This window comes from Dunckerocampus dactyliophorus, chromosome 2 (genome assembly GCF_027744805.1).
Source record: "Dunckerocampus dactyliophorus isolate RoL2022-P2 chromosome 2, RoL_Ddac_1.1, whole genome shotgun sequence".
Taxonomy (NCBI): domain Eukaryota; kingdom Metazoa; phylum Chordata; class Actinopteri; order Syngnathiformes; family Syngnathidae; genus Dunckerocampus; species Dunckerocampus dactyliophorus.
The window spans coordinates 6,036,151-6,059,547 of NC_072820.1; the positions used below are offsets into that span (position 1 = coordinate 6,036,151).

At 41.4% G+C, this 23,397-nt stretch overlaps 1 protein-coding gene across 7 annotated transcripts; it reads left to right on the forward strand.

Moving 5' to 3' along the window:
* Window positions 1–782: 782 nt before the first annotated feature.
* On the forward strand, window positions 783–22,400 carry LOC129177074 (KN motif and ankyrin repeat domain-containing protein 4-like). 7 transcript variants are annotated; one of them, XM_054767807.1, is made up of 11 exons: window positions 783–865; window positions 1,294–1,382; window positions 10,817–10,884; window positions 10,964–12,319; window positions 13,433–13,493; window positions 14,781–15,113; window positions 15,198–15,282; window positions 15,794–16,034; window positions 16,107–16,249; window positions 19,073–19,273; window positions 21,581–22,400. In XM_054767807.1, the coding sequence occupies exons 3-11, from the start codon at window positions 10,866–10,868 to the stop codon at window positions 21,671–21,673; spliced, it is 2,532 nt and encodes an 843-aa protein (XP_054623782.1). In that variant the 5' UTR covers window positions 783–865; window positions 1,294–1,382; window positions 10,817–10,865; the 3' UTR covers window positions 21,674–22,400. The 7 variants fall into 7 exon arrangements, 5 of the variants coding, with proteins under 5 accessions (XP_054623782.1, XP_054623781.1, XP_054623784.1 ...); XR_008569570.1 differs by lacking the exons at window positions 783–865; window positions 21,581–22,400 and having other exon boundaries at window positions 1,251–1,382; window positions 15,794–15,907; window positions 15,988–16,034; window positions 19,073–19,186; XR_008569571.1 differs by lacking the exons at window positions 783–865; window positions 21,581–22,400 and having other exon boundaries at window positions 1,251–1,382; window positions 15,815–15,907; window positions 15,988–16,034; window positions 19,073–19,186.
* Window positions 22,401–23,397: the final 997 nt, after the last annotated feature.

Sequence of the window (23,397 nt, forward strand, 5' to 3'; positions counted from 1 at the left end):
ATATGTCTGCTTCCATGGATAACTAAGGAGAATAAAAAATATTCACATTTGACAGGCTGAAATTAGAGGAAATTTACATTTTCAATAAAAAAAAACAATCAAATACTAAAATAGTTGCCGATTAATTGTATAATGGATTAATCATTTATTAATTGATTAACTAGTGCAGCTCTATCCGCAAGTACAAATTCCATGCTTATATACACTCATTTCCCAGAAATATAAACAGCAATCTATGGACACACACTAAAGGCATAGCAGAGCGAGGGGTTGAGCCGCACACAAACAAGCCCCCTGAGCAGTTGGAGTTCTGTGCATTGCTTTTTCAAATCACCACCATTTCTTTGGTCTATTGTGGTATCATTGGTATTGCAGTAGTTCACACGGCTGACTTTCATGCCAGCGTGGGACTGAGTTCCACTCAGTGACTATAGCTGTGAATGTGAGTTTGAATGGTTGTCTGTCTATATGTACCCTGTGATTGGCTGGTGACACAGGTGATATCAAAAACTGTATAACTGTCTGTCATTTGACCCCTGGAACAACTTTGTTCAAAGAAAAAGATGGTGGGAGTCAGTACTGGCGAAAAGTGAACACTTTTACGATATTTCCTTTCCGATTCATCCCAACAACTGTGCACAAGTGCAATACTTGGCTCCTCTTAGGACCATGAATGTTTCGATAAACTTCATGCTCTTCTATCTTTGGATATTTAACCACAGCACTGAGCAGTCATCCTTATGAACACAATACTCATTTCAACTCCTGTTGTGTGTGCTTAGGAAGAACAGATGATTTTCCTGGCATGATAGCGGTGCTCTGAAAGGTGGCAAGCGACTGAAAGAGGATCCATGAAGAATGAGAGGTATGCCCCATGAGAATTAGCCTCCATGGATGGCACCAAACCCCCTGCTCTCCCTTCTGTTTACTTGATTATAGAGGACACAGACCCCATAGCAATGGGTAGAGTTACACATTCTGTACAGGGGAGGTCCAGTACTGTTGTTGAGGTTACTCTGGACTACCTTTCCTCACTAAATACTCCATATAGTCACATAATGTCCCCAAGATCCACACCAGCAGCTGTCTTTCTGAGCAAGCGACACCTCTTGACTCCCACTCCTCCAAGTCTGTTTCTTCATTTAGGCCGCATAGTAGGAAGGCATGCTCACAAGCTCCTCCCTGCTCCGTACTCTCTTTTTACACACAAGCAAAGCCGGCTTCTGTTATGGCAGAGGCTGCATGCACGTTGGCATTTATCAAACAGCTCTGGCATGTCACTCTCCCTGACAGCACAGGACACACACACAGACTGAGGACAAACAGGGGACTACTCATCTCAGCAAGGTACACAGGAGACAGCGGCATATACAGGTATTAAGGTAGGTTGGAACATTCTCCTGTCACAGCTTTCCACCAGTGCTTTGTTCTTCATAGCTGGGATGCTGAACGCTCAGCTTGAATGCAAAAATGTTTGATAAAACTTTAGGAAGACGTTTAAGGCATCGTATGTATAGGGGATTTGCATGTGTGTGAACACACACACTTAACCTTCCAGTTTTTCATATGCCATGGCGTTCTTTCTTGGATGAAGCTCTAGCAGCTGTTTCAATCGCTGAGCTTCAGTTCCACCTCCCTCACAATGAAGCTCAGATGAAGTCTGAGCACCAGGACCGAGACGGCAGTCCACAAGTCCAAGACAAAAACACTAACTGTACAGGCTGAAGACAAGACAGTAAAAAAACACAAAAAAGTGCATTTTAAAGGGCAAAGTTAAGCCAAACCGCTGGTTTTAGTATCTAAATCTCTTCCAGTAATGCAGTGGAAAAATGCTGTCTGTACAGCCAAGAAGGGGTGGAAAGGGAGGACTTTTCTAGGAAGAGAAAAAGAGATCAGAAACATAAGACAAAGAAAGAAAATAAAACTAAATGAAGAATACATCCTGTCAACGCTCACATTCAGGACTAAGTTAAACGGCCAGACTTAGATGTCAGGATGTTATTGGTCCAATGTGGAGGTCACCTGACATGCCAGGATTTATTTTGTATCGCAAATTCATCTGGAGATGAAAGAACCTGTTTGGAAAAGGTTGGATGAACATTCTGTCCGTCACATCCAGTAGAGGAAGGATGACCATGAAGAAGAGTACACATGACGGTAGCTTGACAAGCAGCCAAGTACTGCTCTTTGGAGGGATAAGCATTATACAGTGGATGGCAGCATAGTCAAATACAAAAATATTATAGACAACCAATTTCATTCACCCTAAGTTGATAATGATAGAGCCCACGTGATTGCAACAACAGCGTGTCTGAAGGTGTGGAGTGATGTCAGCCATATTTTTATGTTAAAATCAGACAAAGACGTCGCAGCTCATGTTACGTTCCTTTAAATATCAAATATTTGAGAAGTTTGAGTTGAAACATTTCCGCAATTGGGGTTACGGCTTGCTGTCGAGGGCTGACGGTGGGTCCCGTAGCCGAATCAGTTGAGAACCACTGATTTAAACTACATTGCTGCTACTTCCTAAAGATGACTGTGTGAGATCTTCCTCTGCTGGCTCCGATTGGCTGCAAGAAATTCATGATTCCTGTCCAATCACAAGCATTTTTGTGGCTTAAGCAATGGCTGCGTATGCTGTGATTGCGACCTTGTTGAGCAAAGACAAAGACAGAAAAGTGTTCTATTTCTGTAAACTACAACATGACGAGTTTGACGCAAATACCAAGAAAACATTGGTTTGGAAAACCCCCAGGGCATGGAGCTCACTCTTGATATTTCATTTTGGATGGAATTCAACATGCACAGAGGCAGCAGGCCGGTTTTGTCGGGATTTGGGTAAAGTGAATATTTTATGTTCAGCTCCTTGGTTTCCTGTGAGGTGGACCGACAGCTCCGAGCACCGTCAATTAAATTTGTGCCACGGAAATGTGAAAACTGTTAGGCGATGACTCTCGGGAGATTCCTAACCCGACTGCACTATATATTGTTTTTTCAGTGGTCACGCTGGTGAGAGAGAAATGTACGACTATATTTAAGTTTGGAAAACAGAGACTGTGCAAGCTCGATTGTTTGTTAGCTAGAGAGCAGGACACATGTCTCTTTTTAATGCCACATAAACACGCAGATGTAAGTCAACTTTTAGTGTATGTTAGAACTACGTTATATCCCAAGTCACTCACACAATACACGGAACACATGAAAGACGAATAAAAGGATTTACATACAAGAAATAAATGAAACAGTAATAATGTAATAAATGTGGTTGTCTTGCAGGCCTCGGTACCATTTTCAAATATTGTCCCAGCCTAGTCTAGTCTAGTCTTCTTCTCACAGATCTTCTTGTAACAGCGCACAGAATCCATGACCCCCGCCAGCATTTATTAGCACTCAATAATCTTTATCCTTAATGGTTGCGACAGTTGAGCGGCTCGGACCAAAAGAGTGTGTCTCCTCTTTCTGAGCTTTTCATGAGATGGCTTTTCTTTTCTTTTGCGCACTGCCGCTTGGGAGACATAATGAAGTCCAAATAGTGAACTAATAAGCAATGTTATTCTTCCTCGGTGTGGCTGCACAGGCACACACTGTATTCTTTCGCCCCGCACGAGGCTCACACTGTATTTTTCTTCTGCTGCGCATGCGCACTAATTCTCGAGCAAGTCTCATTTTTACAGACTAAAATTAAGTGTTTAATTAATTTATCTAAGCGGGTTCTGGACCATCATAAACCAACCACATGTACTTTGTTGGGCCGCACGGTGGTCTAGTGGTTAGCACGTTTGCCAATACAGGAACAGCCTGGAGATTCTGCCCGTGTGCGCGTGGGTTTTCTCCGGGCACTCCGGCTTCCTCCCACATTCCCAAAAACATGCAGGTGAGGTTAATTGGCGACTCTAAATTGTCCATAGGTATGAATGTGAGTGTGAATGGTTGTTTGTCTATATGTGCCCTACCATTGGCTGGCGACCAGTCCAGGGTGTACCCCGCCTGTCGCCCGAAGTCAGCTGGGATAGGCTCCAGCATGCCCCCGCGACCCTAATGAGGATGAAGCGGTATAGAAAATGGATGGATGGATGGATGTACTTTGTTGATAATTGAATTTACCCCTGTATTTCCCTAATATGTTATTTTTATGTTATATTTGTCATTTGGATTCAACTTAGTGGCCTGCTGCTTGTTTGTCAAATAAAGATACACGTCTGCATCTAACCTGATGACATGTACGGCAACTTCACACCACATGTATGGGCTAAGTTAAGACATGACAGCCTGGGTGTGAACAGATTCCCATGCCAACAATAAATACCACATGCATATAGTACACAGTATAGTGTGTTAGTTACAGTGCAAAACCCAGGTCATACATCTGCAAGGGTGTAAGAAAAACATTCACATTTATCACGGAAATAACACAGTCTAAACATTTAGTTCATGTCTAAACAGGAGTGTACAAAGTGCGGCCTGTCTTTGTCTTTGGTCAAAAAAAAAAAAAAAAGAAATTACAGTAATTTTACAAGAATAAAGTGAAAACATTAAGAGAAAAAAGTTGCAATCTAATGAGAAAAAGTTGTAATTTCACGAGATATGAAAAGGAAAAAAAACATTCCAGTAGCATGAAGTTGAAATATTAAAGAAGTCATAATATTATGAGAAACAAACACAACAGTGAATACAATTTTTGGAAAATGACATAGCGGAAAAAATATAATGTTAGATGAATGAAGTACAAATATTATGGGAATAAAGTCATAATAACCGGGATAAATTTTACAGGAATAAAATTGAAATACAGTGTTCCCTCGTGTATCGCGGGGATAGGTTCCCAAAATAGCCCGCGATATGTGAAATCCGCAAAGTAGCCAACTTTATTTCTTTACAGTTATCATATATGTTTTAAGGCTGTAAAACCCCTCACTATTCACCTTATACACTTTTCTCAGACAGGCATTAACATTTTATCACATTTTAAACACTCTCAAAGTTCAAATTTTGTTTGAATTTTAATGATCAATCCACTGGGTTGGACACAATAAATTATTAAGTAACTCTCCCATCACTCCTCTGACCGTGCTTCGTCCTGGCGCTGTTCGGCTGTAGCGTTTTCGTATCCTTGTTAAAACATATTGCTCGTCCTGCTCCTTGAACCAAAGATTCATTTAGCTGCTTTGCTTCTTCTTCTTCTTCTATTGTTTATTAGCGGTTAGCAAGCACCTCACGCAGTTAGCCAGTTTGCTAGCGACGGCATGAAGGAGAGTGATTGACAATGGTCTACAGCCAATCAGGACGCAGAACACAATGGGCGGGTTGTCCCTTAGCCAATAAGGACTGTTGTTGCTCTATATTTAGTCGGCTATTGTCTACTGTGAGTTCCTAATATGCTCCTTCGGGCACTGAGAGAGGTGGAGCTGCACACGTCTTCGACATGAGTATACAACACCCTCTACTGGTAGCAGTAATAAATACAATAACAGACACATAAAACAGAGCACGGATAGATCGCTCTAATACGCCACAAGAACGCAGAACACAATGCGCCTCCATAGGCTGTAAAAAAAAATATGCAAAATTGCACTTGAAAAATCAGAAAAAAGTGAATCTGCGAAAGGTGAACCGCAGTGTAGCGAGGGAACGCTGCAGTTGGAAAATAAAAAAACAGCTGTAATTTTTACAATACCAAAATCATAACTTTACAAAAAAAAATCCAGTCATTTTAGTAGAGTTGAAATATGAGAAATAAACAAAACAAAATAAAATAAAGTTGTTATTTTTGGAAAATGAGGTCGGGGAAAAAGTGAACAAAAGTGTGAATAAAGGAATAAAGTGACAATATTATGGGAATAAATGGGAATAAAGAATTTTACAATTTATTTTTGTGAGAAGAAAGTAGAAATATTTGGAAAATTAAAAAAAAACAGCAAAATGGGAAATGGGATTCTCTTTCACCTACATCACAATGCTGAAATGTTGTTCTTTGAAATATACATACCGGTAACTTCTTAGCATATGTACATGCTAAAACAACAAAGTGGCCCTTGCATTCTTTCATTTTTCACTTCGTGGCCCTCGTTGGAAAACGTTTGGTCTAAAATCTTAAGTACTTGTCATTGTGTACTGTATCACAGGCTGGCAGGCAAGATGAGTTCAGTAAATGAAGCCAATATAAGAAAAATAAATCCGATTTTTTTTTGGGGGGGGGGCATATTTTGAAAAATTGCTGCTTTGATGTCATAACTGGAACTGCCAGGAAAAGACGTGTTATATGATGAATGCCATGCACACTGCAAATGTGCATGAGCAAACATCCACACTCTAAACCCAATTAGCATATTTGCTGCTTTCAGCTGAGGTTTATCAATGAGTTGGACGTAACGGTAATGGAGGTCACGTTTCCCAGCAAACCATTTAGTGTTGGTTGTTTACTGCATAGCTGACATGGCAGACTGCCTCAGCGGCTGTAGGCTGGTGGTTGGTGGTCTGGAGAAGGCAGGGAGGGAGAACACAAGGTGAGGAGAGCGATGGTGGGATAGAGATGACTAAATTTGGACGGCAGTATACGGTCGTCCCTCGCCACTTTGCGGGTCGAATTTCACGGCTTCTCTCTGTCATGGTTTTAAAAAAATGTATAAATGAATACATCATGTTGTTTCATGGTCGAATACGGCCTATTATTTGTCAGAAAAATCAGCATATTGAAGCAAATTTTACACATTTGTTGGCTATGCTAGCAGGCTACAAAAAGAGCACACAAGTGGCTTCATTCTGTGAATATGTAGTATTCTACATTGGTCACTTCTATTACAGGTTTGAATTATCTCACAACAGGCACAAAAATCCCTAATAAAAACACGAGCTACTGGTGCGGCAGTAACCCATGCCAAGCTAAAACTAAACTCTGATCCCCCGACGTCACTTCCTATCCACCCGCCACTCAGCTCTCCTGGGACGTCTTAAGTGACTTATTTACTCTGATTATGTCTCCTATATTGGGTAATATGAGTGTAAAGATGACTATAGGGGTGTTAGTTCATGTCTAGAAGGCTCTAATAATGTTAAAAACTTAAAGTGTAAACAGGTTTTCTATGCTGTAACTACGAAAATATTCTATTTATAAATAAGGAATCACGGTCGGGTCTGGAACCATTTAACCGTGATAACTGAGGGATTACTGTAATTCGGGGGTGTCAAAGTCGTTTTCATTGAGGGCCACATCGCAGCTATGGCTGCCTTCATAGGGCCACTTGTAACTGTTAATATATATGAATATAAATATAACCTCATGATATTATTACACAATTGCCCGTGCATTTGATTATAATATGTTTACTAATAAAGTGATGGATAACTTTCCTTGAATTGAGAAGTGAAGTGAAAATGTCAAGGTGACAAGCAGACATTCACGGATTTATTTTTGATAACAAAAAGTGCTTGGAATATCTGATCAGATAATATTAAAGTTTAGAAAAACCACGCAGTACAATTTTTCCGTCAAAATGAAAGTATAAATACATTTTAAAGGAAAAAGATGAAGTGCATTATTGACACACCGGGCCTTGACTTTGACACACGTGCTGTAATTCCTTTCCATGAAAAGTATCCAGCTTTGAAAGGAATTGAGAGAAAGCGAATCAATGAGGTGAAGGGTTTGGGGAATTTCCCTTATTTTTTGGAAAATGTCCCTTATTTTCAAATACAAATGTTGACTGGTATGCACAGCGGGAACTGAAGCTGGAAGTCCAGAATGAGACGGACGCATGGACACTAATAAAATGTTTCCAGCAAGAAGTCAAAAACAGCAAAGGATGGTTTTGCCATCACTGAGTTTGAGGAAAATTGAGATGGAATGGAGAAGATGTTCAAGACGGGGAAATGTTAGGAAAAAACAAAGTGATGAGTTGAAAAAAAGAGCAAAAAGTAACAGAAAGGCAAATGGATACATGTCATTTCAGGGACATTTGATCGAAAATAAGGGAAACTCTGTGGTGTGCTGGTGCAAAGACCCGACTGCCTACTGTGGTGCATCCGTGCCAGAGTGTTGCTGAGCGGACCAGAAGCTGATTTGTACTTTTTTCAAGAAAGTTAAAATACAGGAAAAATAAAAGAAACTGTTAATAAGGGAGTTTCCCAAGGAAAACGAGAGTTTTAACAGGTATGGGCATATGTGGAGGGATGGGAGGAACACTGATTGTATGTCTGCAGAAGTATGTGTTTTTCTGCTGGCCATAGCTGCTTTGTTTTTTACTCATCTCATCCTGGCAGGCAGGGTAGTAATCAAGTGAACATCAGACAGGCCACAGTGGAATAACAGCGTCCATGAGCTTGGACAAAATGAATCAACAAGAGTGTGAGAAAGAGCAGCAGAAGCAGATGTCTGAGACAATGTGAGGGACGAGGTTATTGCCTGTAATTGTTTGGCTTTTGTGCACTAAGCTAAAAGTGTCCACGATAATCCTCTGAATGATGAGTCTCACCAAAAATATACCACAGCAAGTGTCTGCCAGTGCCAAAACTCTTGGGTTTTTCTCCCACAAACCATAAATGTAGTCATTATCTAATTATCCCTACACTCATTATATTTTATGAGACACCCACATAACCATTTCCTGTGCTTGTAAAAAGGCTCAGGCACTTGTTGCAATTTATATACTTAAACATTTATGTCATTGATATACATATACAGTCGCATCAGTCACATAATGCGTCATGAAGAGGAAATACGGAGTATAAAAAGTCGTTTACCTGCATTCATGACCGAGCTGTCATCAGAGCGTGCTTTTTTTGGGGAGTGTCACGGTGTCAAGGTCACGTCTGGTGATGTGACAGCGACGGGTCGCTGACATCGTTTTCAGAAAGAGGCGGGTTGCTTGTCTAATGAAAGACCGGCGTTTTCATATTTTCCCACTCTGGAAGACGTTTTCAAAAAATACCGTTTCAGGTCACCCAGAATGCCGTTTCCTTGTGGATGAAAAACTGATATGATAAATAAAACACGTTACCGTGTGGCTAGCCCCTAACGCTACAGAAGCTAAACTAAGTCAGCATTTTTAAATGTATGGATACAACACAACCTGACTTGTTAAATAAATGTGAGAATGTTCACAAAGAAGACACTTTTAATACATGAAATGACGCCTGAACGCATCCCGGTGTGTAGAAATGTGTCAAACAAGAAACAAGCACACTGGTATCATAAAGCTCCAGTTGCACATTGCCTGCACATAGTCTCCAAGGCAGAAGGGTATTAGGAAGTATTCCGTAACAGAAAACATCCGGCATGCTCCGCATTCAATTGTGTGCCCAACATCATCACAACAAGCGCAAGTCAATTAATTATCACGGCCACTAAGTGTCGCCAAATAACCAACCACATCACACGTTAATTTCTATGACAGTACAAGTATTAGGGTCACATTGGAAAAAAAAATCGGATATTTTGAGAATAAAGTCATACATTTACGAGAGTAAAATAATAAATGTACAAAAAAAGTCGTAAATTTACAAAAACATCATAATATTACCTTTGCCCAAAGCCAAAGGTGACATAAGTCCCCCTTTTCATAGCTGTCTCAGGAAATGCCTGTTACGACGGAATATTAAAATAATCTGAGATTTCGAGAATAAAGTCGTAAATTCACGAGAATAAAGTCGTAAATTTACGAGAAAAAAATCTTAACTTTATGTTGCAGGCGTTGCCTGAGACAGCTATGAAAAGGGGGAACTTGGCCACGTGGAGGGGGCGGGTGTCACTACAGAATACGTACCGGAAGCGCAATTGGTTCTGAACGCAATCGAGACCTACGTAAATGGTCTGATCACTTGTACAGCGCTTTTCACAGCATAAATGGTCGATAACCATACTTCATATATGTAATATATTGGGGGGGGGGGGTTTATTAGTGATTATTATGAAAAGTTCGTTAGCCTGCGGATGTTTCTACCGTCTTATGACATCCACCAAGACTGAATTACGTAAAAACGTATGCAATGCACGTAACGCAGATGTAAATGTCATATCCGGTTATGTATAAATACATCAATAAATAGAATAAAACACATAAAGTACCATTCATCCAAACATATCCTCTTAGCAAATGCTTTTTTCAGTGACGAAAGAAACTTACATTTGTGGAACCAAGAAAAGACGGCCTATAAATGATCCACTTGCACCATGGATCTGATACAAGACAAAAAAGATCGATTATGTTGTAATTTCTCAAATCTTAACGTTTTTCGGAGTGGGTGGGATGACGTACAGTATACGGTATTGCTGCCGTAAAATAGATGGACGCATGGAGTAGATTACACATGCCTAACATGGGACTGCCGAAAAATCGGTCGACCGGATGTTGGCGCGTTCTGCACATGCATAGAACCGATTGCGTTTCCAGTACGTATTGCGTAGCGACAGCGGGGTAAGAAAGGCGGACGTGAGAAGGGCTAGCCATGCTAATCTGTTTATGCTCAACTGCTCTGTTTTGCTGCCATTTTATAAATAAAAGGAAAGTTTCCTTCCTGGAGAGCTATGCTCTATTTTCCCTCAGACACCTATGCCACGATGACACATAACATTACGACTTTATTCACGTAATATTAACACTTTTTTTCTCGTAAATTTACGACTTTATTCTGGAAATTTCTGATTTTTTTTTTTTAGCACTCCATCATAAATTTCAGAACAGCACATTATGTTAAATGATATTTTGCTGAAGAAAATGGATGGATGGATGTCGCACCTGACTATCAGTCGCTAAACTGTAAAAGAAAAGTGCGACTTATACTCGATTGGTGTATTGAACTTTTCATTTGATTGTTTTGACAGATCCAAACACTCCAACAGATAATGTGACAACATTAGAGACTAAAACAAGATGATGGAAAGACATAACGGTAAGATGCTCTTTAATTTGCCAGAACTATTCAAAATAATTCTACATTCTATGCAAAAATGCTATTTCAATGTTTACAGGAAATATGCCACCTTTTAAAGCAGGCAAGCTTCCGTACTCAGTGGAAACCCCGTACGGTTTTCGTCTCGACTTGGACTTCCTGAAGTATGTAGATGATATTGAGAAAGGTAACACCATAAAAAGAGTCTTCATCCAGCGCCGAAGCAAAGGCCCTCGGGCGAACACTCTTCCTCGGCACCTTCACCCCTCTGGCTACCGTCCAAGCCCTTGGGGGTCGACCGGGGCTCTTGGTCCCAGGTCTCGACTGCCTGATGACCATCATCATGCCGCTTCCTGGTTGCGTGATTACAGGAAGCCCGTTTCTCCGAGAGGTTTGGCAGAGATGGAGGCCAAAATCCGAGATTTCGACGAGCAACCTTTGGGTGAGCATATCCGCCCTCATCTCCTCCGAGCCTCCAGTCTGCCACTTACAGTGTTGTTGAGACAAGGATCTGAGTCAACGGACGAACTCGGCAGTCTCCGAAGTTCAAGGGATCACCTTGGAGGCAGGAACAGCTCTTGTGAAGACATCTTTGACTCCTCAGACATCCCTCGCAACCAGGACTGTTCAGGCCTGTTGAGGCGCCTGACAGAGGCTCTAGACCACGTGGAGGAGCTGGAGAGGGAGGTGCAGGTCATTCCAGACCTCCGAGCTCAGATCAGTGTTCTCCAGGAGGAAAAAGACAGGCTGCGCTCACATAGTCACACGCCCTCTTTGAATGGGACCAGCGCCCACTATGTCACTGCAGACAAGAAAAGACCACGGCATGAAAGCTGCATCGTGCTTGCTGGTAATCACGGCAGCGTTCAAGAACCTAATCCGACACATGAGTGGAGGGCGAGCACGGACCTGGATGAGCTGCTGACGGTGACGTCCCTCCAGGCCAAAGTAGCGGTGCTGGAGCAGAAGCTTCATGAGGCCGAGCTGGAACTTCAGAGGGTGACAGGGAGGCTGAGACAGCAGCAAAAGGAGGGCAGAAGCCAAGATGAACAGATTGAACATCTTATCGCAAATCCTGGGGTGTGGGTTCGTGCAGAGAGGGTGGTGCTAGACCAGGAGGGGGAAGAGATGAGCGTTATCGCAAATGGAGAACGCTCTCAGCACAAAGATGATGTCCTTGATTCCCCTGAAAGCAGTCAGCATGCTTCTGCTCACACTTTAGACACATCGGTGGTCATCCACCACATAAATAAAATCAAACAGCTCCTAGATCAGCAGTGGGAGTGTTTGAGTGCAACAGAGGAAGAGACACCTGGAGAGCAGATTAGCCCGAGAGTTATCTCCGTGCAGCAGGAAATGATGGAACTCATCGACATCCTTACCTCTCACTACACACAGTCTGGACGCAACGGTGGAGGCAGCATTCAACACAGAGGTACTGGAAGCAAACCTACCACTGTTTTATGATGATGCATGCAGTTTTAGTGCAATAATTACAACATATGAAAATAATGGTGCATAGCTGTTTTTTAAAATAGTTTTACAATAAATAATAATATAATTAATAATAACGAATATTCCAATCATATAATTAAGTCACATCAAATTATGTACGCGTTTAAAAATGATTAAAGCTTTGAAATGCATTATATACCACGAATTAAATTATTATTATAATCATTTTTATTCATGTCGAGGATGCTGGTTTTGAATACATTTGTACCGTAGGAAGAGGGTGCAAACTTTTACCATAATAACATTTGTATTAACTGTACATACGTCATCATTTGAACATTTTTATTGATATATTTCATATTAATGTACGGTGGCCTAGTGGTTAGCATGTTGACCACACAGTCAGGAGATAGGGAAGATCTGAGTTCGAATCTGAGTTCGAATCTCCGTTTGGGCATCTCTGTGTGGCGTGTACGTGTTCTCCACGTGCATGCATGGGTTTACTCCTCTCACACTCCAAAAATATGAACGTGAGTAAAGGTTGCCCCAAGTCAGCTGGGATAGGCTCCAGCATACCCCTGCGACCCTAATGAGATATTGCATAGAAGATGGATGGGTGTAAAGTGTTATAGTTAATAGTTATAGTTATTACTAGTTACTTTCCCATAAAAGTAATTGAAATAGTAACAGAATTAGTCCTTCATAATGTAATTAGGTACAAGGGAAAGCAATTTCTGCGTTACTTAAAAAAAAAAGACTTAAAATATGTCAAAGTTTGTCAGATTTAGCTTTGAGATGTTTCAAGAGGTTAAAGTTGATTTGCAGTTCTCTACCAAGACGCAAGGGGGCAGTATTTTCCAGAGCGTGAGCAACCACAACTCTCATTGACTAGCTATTTAGCTTCCTGTGTACTAGTAGCAGCGAACAATGGCGACTGAAGCAACATCCAGATCGTTGATATCTACAACAGTGTTTAATAACGTGCCGCATTGCAGTGTCAGTAAATGTAACGTTTGAAATAGTAATTAAGTGAATTACCCGTTACTGGAATAAAACAAAAAAAAACAAGCAAATTCATATTCTTATTTCACAGGCGGGGAATGCAGCATGAAGACTGACAGCGGTACTCGGACTCCAAATGCTGCTGCTGAAGGGTAGGCAATTTTTAAATGTGGGCTTTTTCCCCTGATGATGATGATGTAATGTTATTTTCACATGAATGTATGGATTTGGGGAGTTTTGTGTTTATGCACGAGATACATAATACCTCTTCTGGAGTCAACCAGGAATTGTCCACTAATTTTAGCAGAAACTGTATTTATCTTGAAGTTCTTCCAAAGTATTGTTTTGGTACGATAGTCTTCCCACAGCGTGAAGTTCGGGTTAAATTGAGGAGTTAATGTTCACCGACACTGTACACAGAGAAAAAAGTTGTAATCAAACAAGAAAAAGTTGTGTCTTTATGAGAATGACGTTGCAATATTATGAGCAAAAATAACACATAAAGTTGAAATATTAAAGAAATAAGATGTTATTTTTAAATATAAAATATTATGAAAAAAAAACAAAAATAACTAAGTTTTAATTTTTGGAAATTAGGTTGCGGAGAAAGTTCTAAATTTATGAAAATAGAGTCAAAATATTATGGGAATAAAGTTATAATTTTGAGAAAAACATTTATAAAAAGGATGCTAAAATAGTTGAAAAATGAAAAAAAACAGTTAAAATATTAAGAGAAAAAAAATGCACATTTTTGAGAATAAACTCATAAGGTTACGAAGAAACATAACGTCATTTTAGTAGAGTTTAAATAAAAATGTGTTGTTTTTTTTTAAGTTAAGTAATATTATGAGAACCAAAGAAAACATTTTTTGGGAAAATTAGGTTGGGTGAAAAAGTCCTAATATATGGGGAACAAACTCAAAATATTATGGGAGTAAAGTCAGAATATTACGAGAAAAAAATGTGCAAAGATTTTTTGAGAAGAAAGAAAAAATGAAAAAGGAGAAAATAAAAAAAACAGCAAAAATGGGGAAAAAAAGAGCAAAGACCGAAGTTCAAACTAATAAATCACAAAGCTGAGATGCAGTTTTTTCTTGAAATATATAACTTCTTAGCATAGCTACATGTGTTGCTTTACTAAATACTGTATTTAAGTAGCCTTTGCACCCTTTCATTTTTCACTGTGTGGCCCCTGTCATAAGTTTGGACACCCCTGCCAAGGGGCTTCTTACACACCACAGCTGTAATGTTTCTGGGTAGATACTGAATAAGTTAAGTTTTCAGTCAAAATAGCAATGGCAAACCACAGTGTGCTTATTAGGCTTTGTCAGCTAGCCTGGTATACTGTACATACCGTATTATACTTGTTTTTGCAGGTTTGCTCTGCAAATTGCTTCAACTTCACAACCAATATTTTGCTTTCCTTAAATGCCATATAGATGCCAAATAACAGCTTCCAGCGACAATCCAGTCGGGCGGAGTTCTGTGCAGCACATTGCTCATGGTGATTTGCACCAGGATGAGAGCAGCATCAGGCTTTGGGAAATGGCTGCGACCCAAGTGGATGCAGACCCAGAAACGACAGGGATGGAGGAAAAGAGGGAAATGAGCCGAGACGAGCAGATGATATCGCAAGGAATTGGATCGGAGTGGACAGATGGAGGGGTGGCATCTGTCGAAGCCGAGGCTGCGGTGGAAATGGCCAAGATGAAACCGCTGGCCCCAGGAGAACACATGGAGGGGAACTCTGGCTCCAAAACAACCAGAGGCAGGTGAGAGGACCAGAATGCAATTTGTATACTGCTCCTTCTTTTCGCTCCACGTTCTCTCATCCTGCCTTTCTTATCTTTTCCAAGTGAGGCAGTTAGTGCAGATTTTATGGCTGCCTGCCAGTTCCTCAACGATCACATGGACAGCATAGAGAACCCTACCCACGACACAGTGCGTACTTGGCAATCTTGCATACAGGTGGTCCTCGGTTTATGTCTTGTTATGATGTTTGTTCATTTTTAAAACTTAATTTTGGTCCATAAACTATTTACAGCACGCAGAAGAATACATGCGGATGACTGTGTGTGCGTTAGGTCTCCTAAGCGGCAGTACGCCAAAGAAAAAGAAAGCCATCAGGCAGTGAAAATGAACATCAGAAAAAGCTCCGAAAGCTCTCTTTTGGTCGCAATCGCTCGACTGTCGCAGCCATCACTAAGGATAAAGATTACTGACCGCTTATGAATCATAGAGGGGCCATGGGTCCTGTGCGCTGCTACAAGAAGATTTGATGTGTTTTATATGATTGACTTAGGGGTTAACTTAGGTATATGTTCCGACTTACACTAAAACTCGACTTTACATCACAGTCAAGAAACAGAACTCATTCGTGACCCAAGGACCACTTGTACACACTCTCCCCTCTGAGGATAAACCCTGTTATACTGATTTACTTTAAAAGTAGACCGAATCGTCTTTGTTGCAGAGGAAGGCCCTGGTTGTGGTCTTCCAGGAGTGGTTTAGTGCAGCAGCAGAGGAGAATTCAGTGGCCAGTACGGTGGCTGTTTACCTGAGGGAGGTAAAGACGGCAACACCTTCACTAATGGCCTTCCTCATCAACCTGCCTGATGATAATGGCAACACAGTTCTGCATTACAGTGTTTCCCACAGCCACTACAGCATCGTCAGTCTGCTACTGGACACAGGTAGTAGAAATCCTCGTATTTAACCGTCGTAAGACTCTGAATTGAATCTCACTTTTTTTCCTTGCCGCGCAGGAGTGAGCGACGTTAACTTCCAGAACAAAGCGGGTTACACCGCAGCGATGCTGGCCTCTTTGACAGCGCCTGACAACCCTGGTGACATGGAGGTGGTCCGCAGGCTCATGGAGCTTGGCGACATTAACATCCGCTCCTGCCAGGTACCGTCGCCATTGCTAACACTTACTGGCATGTGAATCATTTAAACGTAGAATGACCTAAGCTATTCACATTCAAATGTTCAAGCAGCCCATGCATCCTGAATCCTATCTGAGTAGACTTCCATTCACATCTACTGAGGAAGCCAAAGTAGTCCACACAGAAAGAGAAAGGCCTGAGCCGCCAAATCCAACCCCATACCCAAAGCAGCAGTGCTAACGAGGGTTGGGCATAATTTGAATTTGAACGATTGTGGTTCAGATTCCTCGTTATAACTTCGGTTCCTAATGATTGTCGGTTCCAATGCTTTTAAGAGCAAGGTCATGAAAGTTTGCATGGTTTAAATGAGTGTGCTAACCAGGGTTCTTTTTGGGTGAAATGCCTGAACTTCCCCATGAATTTTTTTTAAATTATATAAACTTTTTAGAAACTTGACTATGAATTTCTCACAGGGCTTTTTTCATATCCAACCATCACTGACAAGATTCATCAACTTTGCTTAAATATCTTATAAATTCTTTTACATAATTATGTTTTATATTGTTCAATTTTTGAAAGCGAACGGTAAATTTGCAAAAATTACATTTATAGTTGATGACAAGCTAGCCTCATTTCCGGAAGTGAAGCCATCGGAGTTCTATCATACAGATAAACAAACATAGAGTTGTATGAGACAGAGGATGTTTACTGTGATTGTAGCAAAGATTTGAGCGATGTGTCAATAGTATGAGGAGAAAAGGAGGAAGAAACATTTGGAGATGAAATAGAGAACTTGCAGAACATGGACTTAAGCCATGGAGAGGCAAGGAGATGAAGATGGTCGCCTTCAAAACACAGAATGGTAAGTGTAAATTACTCTGGAACTGCTTATCCTTCAATTATTGTTTTAAATCAGCTTCTTAATGAGGGTAAAGGGGTTCTTATAGCCTGTTTGATTGTACGTATATGTGGCCGCACGTCGAGGATACATTTTGCTGGCGGTGGCCCCCGCCCCCCATAGTAAATTGCTGTGAAAAGATGTTTATATAACATGTATAACGCTTTGCAGACTTGTCGCTATCGTGGAATTAGAAGACATTATGTAAACAAGACATGACTTGTTCTGTTCTGTGGCAACTTTGACGTAGTTCTTCGTTGTCTTGTTTTTTTTCCTGTGCACCGTCGGAATAGCATCCCTTTTCAAAATGCGTTTATCCCTACTTTCAAGCCAAATGCTTCTTGTAAAGAAGAAGTCATCAGTGAAATGATCACTGCATAGAACAGAACTCGAGTTGGGCGTCCGTCCGTCTCTCGTTCTCTGCACTTGCTTTGTCCATTTTTGTCTTAGACCTTCCTCTATCACTCGGATACTGTTGAGATCCAGCAGCAACACAACATTTTGGCATGACTACTATTTGGATGAAAAATATCCTGAACCAAGTCGACGATCTACCTCGAGAGGCGTTTGTTTACTCTGCTTTAGCTGAGAGGTGTCACCCCGATGACCTCACTTCCGGAAATAAGGCTGACCTGTGAGAACCAGTTCATCATGGGTGGCGCCATGAGCTATACTGTAAATGTAATTTTTGCTTTCAAAAATCGAACCATGTAGAATTTAATTCCAAACAACATATAACATATTTAAGCAAAGTTGATTAATCATGTCAGGGACCCTCTAAATAAAACCTGGGTGCAGAATATCAAACAAACAAAAAACTGTTTGTCTATGGAAAAAGTAAAAGCTAAACTTTTGAGCTCACCTCACACTGTCCATGGCTGAATTAGACGCACACGCTTCCTGCTGCTTCTTCTTCATTGGTGTTCAGCGGCTTCTTCTTTGCCGTTCGCTCTGCGGACCTGGCATCGAAACGAGCAATCAAAAGTAAAAAATTGGAACGATCCTGAGGGAACGGGAACGTCAGTCCCGGCTCCCATCGATGCTGGAGACTCGATGCCTAATCCCAGTGCTCACCAATGCACTACTAAGCTGCCGGTGATAAAATAAACACCTGATTCCTACTGTGATATATGAGAAGCAGCAACACACAACGAAACAATCAGCCCAGCTGCTGAAAACATTTCCAGGGTACAGAAGCTGAGGGGATGCAAACATAATTGGAACGCTAACTTCACCACAGTGGGGAACCTCACTCCATTAACTTTCCATCAATCTGTGTTGGAGGTACGCACAATTTTCCAATACTTCCGACAAACATTTTTCTCCAAAAGGTTTCCACACCAAACTTCACCATCTTTATTAGAGATGGCAAACCCGATTCCTTTTACTTTTAATGTCTAATATATATCAGTAGGTGTGCACAATATACAGTATATATATATGTGTACCCCTAATATGTTTCATATAATTTCCTACAACTGTGTCCCTTTTGAGTCCCCATGAAAAAAACATCCCAATTTAAATTTGAAAAGTCCACTTCTACCATAAAGCATAATAATATGAAAAAAGCATGAATTAATAATAATAATAATAATAATAATAATAATAATAATAATAATAATAATAATAATAATAATAATAATAATAATAATCTTATTTTTTGCAAACTGGGCTGCCCCCACTTGTATTTGCGTGACTACAGTTACAAATACAAGTCCTAAAAATAACAATTTCTACATTTATTGTTGTAACGTGTAATGTAACTTGTCAACTTTCAATGTTGTTTTTCATCGTAACCTTCACAATGTTCCGCTATCTACTGTATGCCTGTAAACCAAAGCGGCTCACCTTTCTCGGTGGCTCTGAATCTTGTGCAAAGGGTTAGAAAAATCGATATTAATAGTACGTGTGAAAATATTTAACCAGCTCTTGTCATTCTTCCATACAGACGGGCCACACAGCTTTGCACTTGGCTGTGAGACACGGGCGAGTTGTGATGGTTCGCTTGCTGCTGAGCTGTGGAGCAGATGCCAACATCCAGGACGGTCAGGGAACCACAGCCCTCATGTTTGCGTCCGAGAGGGGCCACACGCACATCGCAAGGCTGCTACTGGAGAGGACTCAGTGCGATCTTAGCCTGACTGATCAGGTATCGGATTTCTGCCCTTGGGAATGAATGTACCCTTTGACTGTGGCTTCAAGGTGTCGTCTTCATCATATCTACCAATTACGATGAAGATCTGACCTTGTGGAACTGAGTTATTGACGTTTAGAGTTTAGTGGCAAATTGCCTGATTGATCATCCAAGTTTGTTGCCATGCCCCGCCCACATCTTGTGGAACAGTCTAAAATCCTTAGCAGTACATCATCGCCCGTCTGGCTAGTATCCGTGATTTTCATTTGGGCTCATTTGGTCAAAGTACCTAGGACTAGTTTGTTGAAATACAACCTCTGGTTTTCGCCCCAAATTGCCACCGGAACCCAAAATTGCAGACTTCCTGTTTTTTTTGTAACATGGGTTCTTGAGGCTTTTTTTGTGCATCCTGCCATGGCTGACCGTGTATTCTTCAGTCTTTGTATGCCCCCCCTTCGGCAATATCATTAGAAAACACTCCATTAACTTAACCGAACTAATCAGCTGTCCAAACTCCAGCCAGGCGTGTCTTAACGACATAAGGAGCTGGATGACCTCAAACATTTTACTATAAGACTGAAATCATAGTCCTTGGTTCCCAGCGCCTCAGAGACAAGATTGCAACTGATATTACCGCCCTAGACGGTCTTGCACTCACCCCCCACAATACAGTCAGAAACCTTGGTGTCATCTTCGATCAGGACCTTTCCTGTCGTTCCCAAATACGACAGGTGTCAAAAACAGCATCTTCCGTTTACAGACTATAAAGAAATTCAGAAAATTGCCGCCAAAAACCTGTTCATGCTTTTGTGACCTCCAGGTTGGATTATTGTAACTCTCTGTTAAGAGGTCGCCCTTCAGTCAGTCCAAAATACTGCCGCACCAATCTTAACCGGCACCAGAAGAAGAGATCATATCTCACCCGTGTTAGCCTCACTGCACTAGTGACCTGTCAAATTTGCAATTGAGTTTAAAATTCTCCTTCTTGCATCCAAGCACTACACGGTCAGGCACCAGTGCACCTTAAACAGCTCCTAGAACCGTATCAACCCAGGAGAACACTGCGCTCCCGGAATTTACAATTACTTGCCACTCCTAGAATTTTTAGAAGCAGAATGGGAGGCAGAGCATTTAGTTATCAGGCTCCTCTGTTGTGCAACCATCTCCCCCACTCAATCTGGGAGGCAGACACCCTCTCTCTATTTAAAAGTCAACTAAAAACTTACCTTTTTGCTAAAGCATAGTTAGAGCTGACCCCTGATACGCTGATACGGTTTGTATCAGAGACACTCCTCTATGTTGCTTGGACTAAGACTAAGACTTCTGGCTTGATCTACCTCTGGCGGTCAGGGCTTTTGAGTTCTTCCACACCAAAGTCATCAAAGGTTTGTGCATGGGACAGGAAAAAGGCCTACAACGCATAGAATTTCCAAAATGTCTTGCCTATATTTAATCGCTGATTGGTTCCGTAAATGCTGTGTTTTGTTTATATACTGTACAGCAGGGGTCCCCAACCCAGCCGATCATGAGCTACCAGTCGATCTTTGAGTCTTTGCTGCTCGATCGCGAGAACATTATGAAAAAAATGTATTATCACATCAGTGCCCTCACCGCCCGGCGAGCGATTGACAGGCACGCATTTTGTCCACGGAACACACCCATACCCGTCACCACTATCCAGGCAGCAACCAGCAATCCCCAGCTAGGTCCCCAAAACCCGGCCGGAGGTCCACTAGTACACAGGCCCGCCTTGTACACCGACTCGCCCCTCCGTGCTAAGAAAAAGGTCAAGCAAGAGAGGGAGGGAGTGATAGAGCGCTGCAGCAATGTGCCTGTGCACACAACAGTAATTATTGCACGTTATAGGGCTCAAAATCTGCCTTTGCTACCTAAGTTAAGGTACAAATATAACTTCATAGACGTGCACCTCCAAAAAAAATCTGAGCCGTGACGACGCCGCTCGTTAAATAGTCGTGGTTTGCTCGTGAAGCCGATGTCACAAGCTCAACCCCGACCAAGAGCCACAAAAGTACAGTGTGGGGGTGCCCAAAGTGCGGCTCGTGGCTCAGTTGTCATTGCATCACTGCAGAAACAAAATTTAATTTAAAAAAACAGCAAAAATGATAAAAATACAGCAAAAGGAAAGGCACAATGTGAAAAAGTAAATATAATAAATATAAAAAATAATAACACAAAGCATATATTGTGTCTATATATCTATATATCTATCTATATATACATATAGATAGACATATAGATATATAGACTAGGGATGTTGGTGAAAAGTAAAGAATCCTATTTTCTCTATCTTTGCTGTCTCAGAGTGGTCGCACTGCACTCAGCATCGCCATGCACGGCTCCCACGGCGACACAGCCGCCCTGCTGCAGGCCCACGCCAAGGCTCGGGCGCTGTAGCGATCCAGTGGATAGCTGGATAAGAAGACACCCAGCATGACGCTTGAAGCCACATCTTCACCTTCTTTGACCACTTGCCTCGTGACGTTGAGGCGTTTTTGCTCAGTTTGCATTTGCTAGAGTTGCTACGTGAGTGTTGATTGTTACGACTGATGCAAGTGGCGTCTCAGTATGATTTTTTGGGGGGTGATTTTACCCACCAGCATGTTTTTTGTTGTATTTTTTTCAGCTGCTGAGCAATTTTCCACTCTTACATACACAAAAATGCAATCTTGTGCAACACACCCCTCTGAAGCCAGCTTAACTGAGATAAATGTGACGCGTTCAAACATTCACATCAACGCGGTCCACTCATTCATCAGATTCTCTGCTGCAAGGACACAGATGGCCAGCAGGTGGCGCACCTCCGTTCCCAGCATTCAGCCCCGGCAGCCAATCAAGCGTGACACCCACGAGGAGAGCAACAGCATGCAGGAAGTGAGCATGAAAAAGGGGATTTGATGCAACCTCATTCAAGTGTGACAAACGATTAGAAATATGACACCCAACAAATTGTTAACACTTCAGCGGAGGAGATTTGTCTGCTTTGCTTCGAAGTGGGGGCCACCAAAATACGAGACACCGCTCAGTACACCGTTTACATAATGCAACCCCAATGATAAATATTGCTAAGCCCTGTTAAATTCAATAAATACAAATGTCAATAAAAACCTTTTTTTTTTACACAGCTCTTGTATTGGCTCTTATTAGATTGTCACAATGTTGCAGCAATTTCTCCCAATCGAGTCATGCATAAATGCATTTTATGGCCATCATCATGTCTGGTCGTCGGTGAAGGAAGCCTTTGTTTACTGCAAACGGCACGTCAATCTGATACCGAGGTTTAAACAGGGAGGCTGCAACCGAAGGCCGTGCTTCATAATAATGATGACGTCTCTTGCTGGGTTTCATTCTGCGGGATTAATGCAACATTGAATCCTAAAAAATACCGGCCTGCAAAAACAGCGTTGCATTACAGAGAGCCTAAGTGGCTTTCAAAAACCATAAATATGCCTCATTCATAAATAAAGCAGATGAATGGACCTCTTTAGCCGTTCAACGCTATGCAGGATTACAGGTGGATTTATCACTTTGTGGTAAATATGAAGAGAATTAATTCATGTGATGTGGTTAATCCAGAAACGTACTAGTGATTTTAGGTCCTACATTTTACCACCTGCCGCTTTTCATCATTTCCAGCTTTCATCTCCTGAATGCAGCAAGTACAGTAGAGTGAAATGAAATGTTAATAATGTTGCATATTAACCAACACATGAACTGACGTACGATGGAATGCACCACTCACGTGAAATAAAGAGCAGCGCTGGATCAGCGTTTTGCTTCGCTTTCACCTTTAATCCAACAAATGGAAGACAACTCCTTTTTTCAAGACAGTTATCCCTCATTTACCGCGGTTAATTGGCTCCAGACCCGACCGCGATAAGTGAATTTCCACAAAGTAGGATTCCTTATTTATAAATGGAGTATTTTCTTGCTTACGTCCTTCTAAAAGTGTCTTTTAACAATAGCCTCTAGCCCTCTAGACATGAAATAACACCCCCTTAGTCACCTTTACACTGCTATTACCAAATATAGTAGACATGTGTTGCAATAAATGTGTTCGGGACACGTGGAGGACAGGAAGGGATGTCGGGGGTTCCGAAATTTAGCTCGGAGCCCATGTT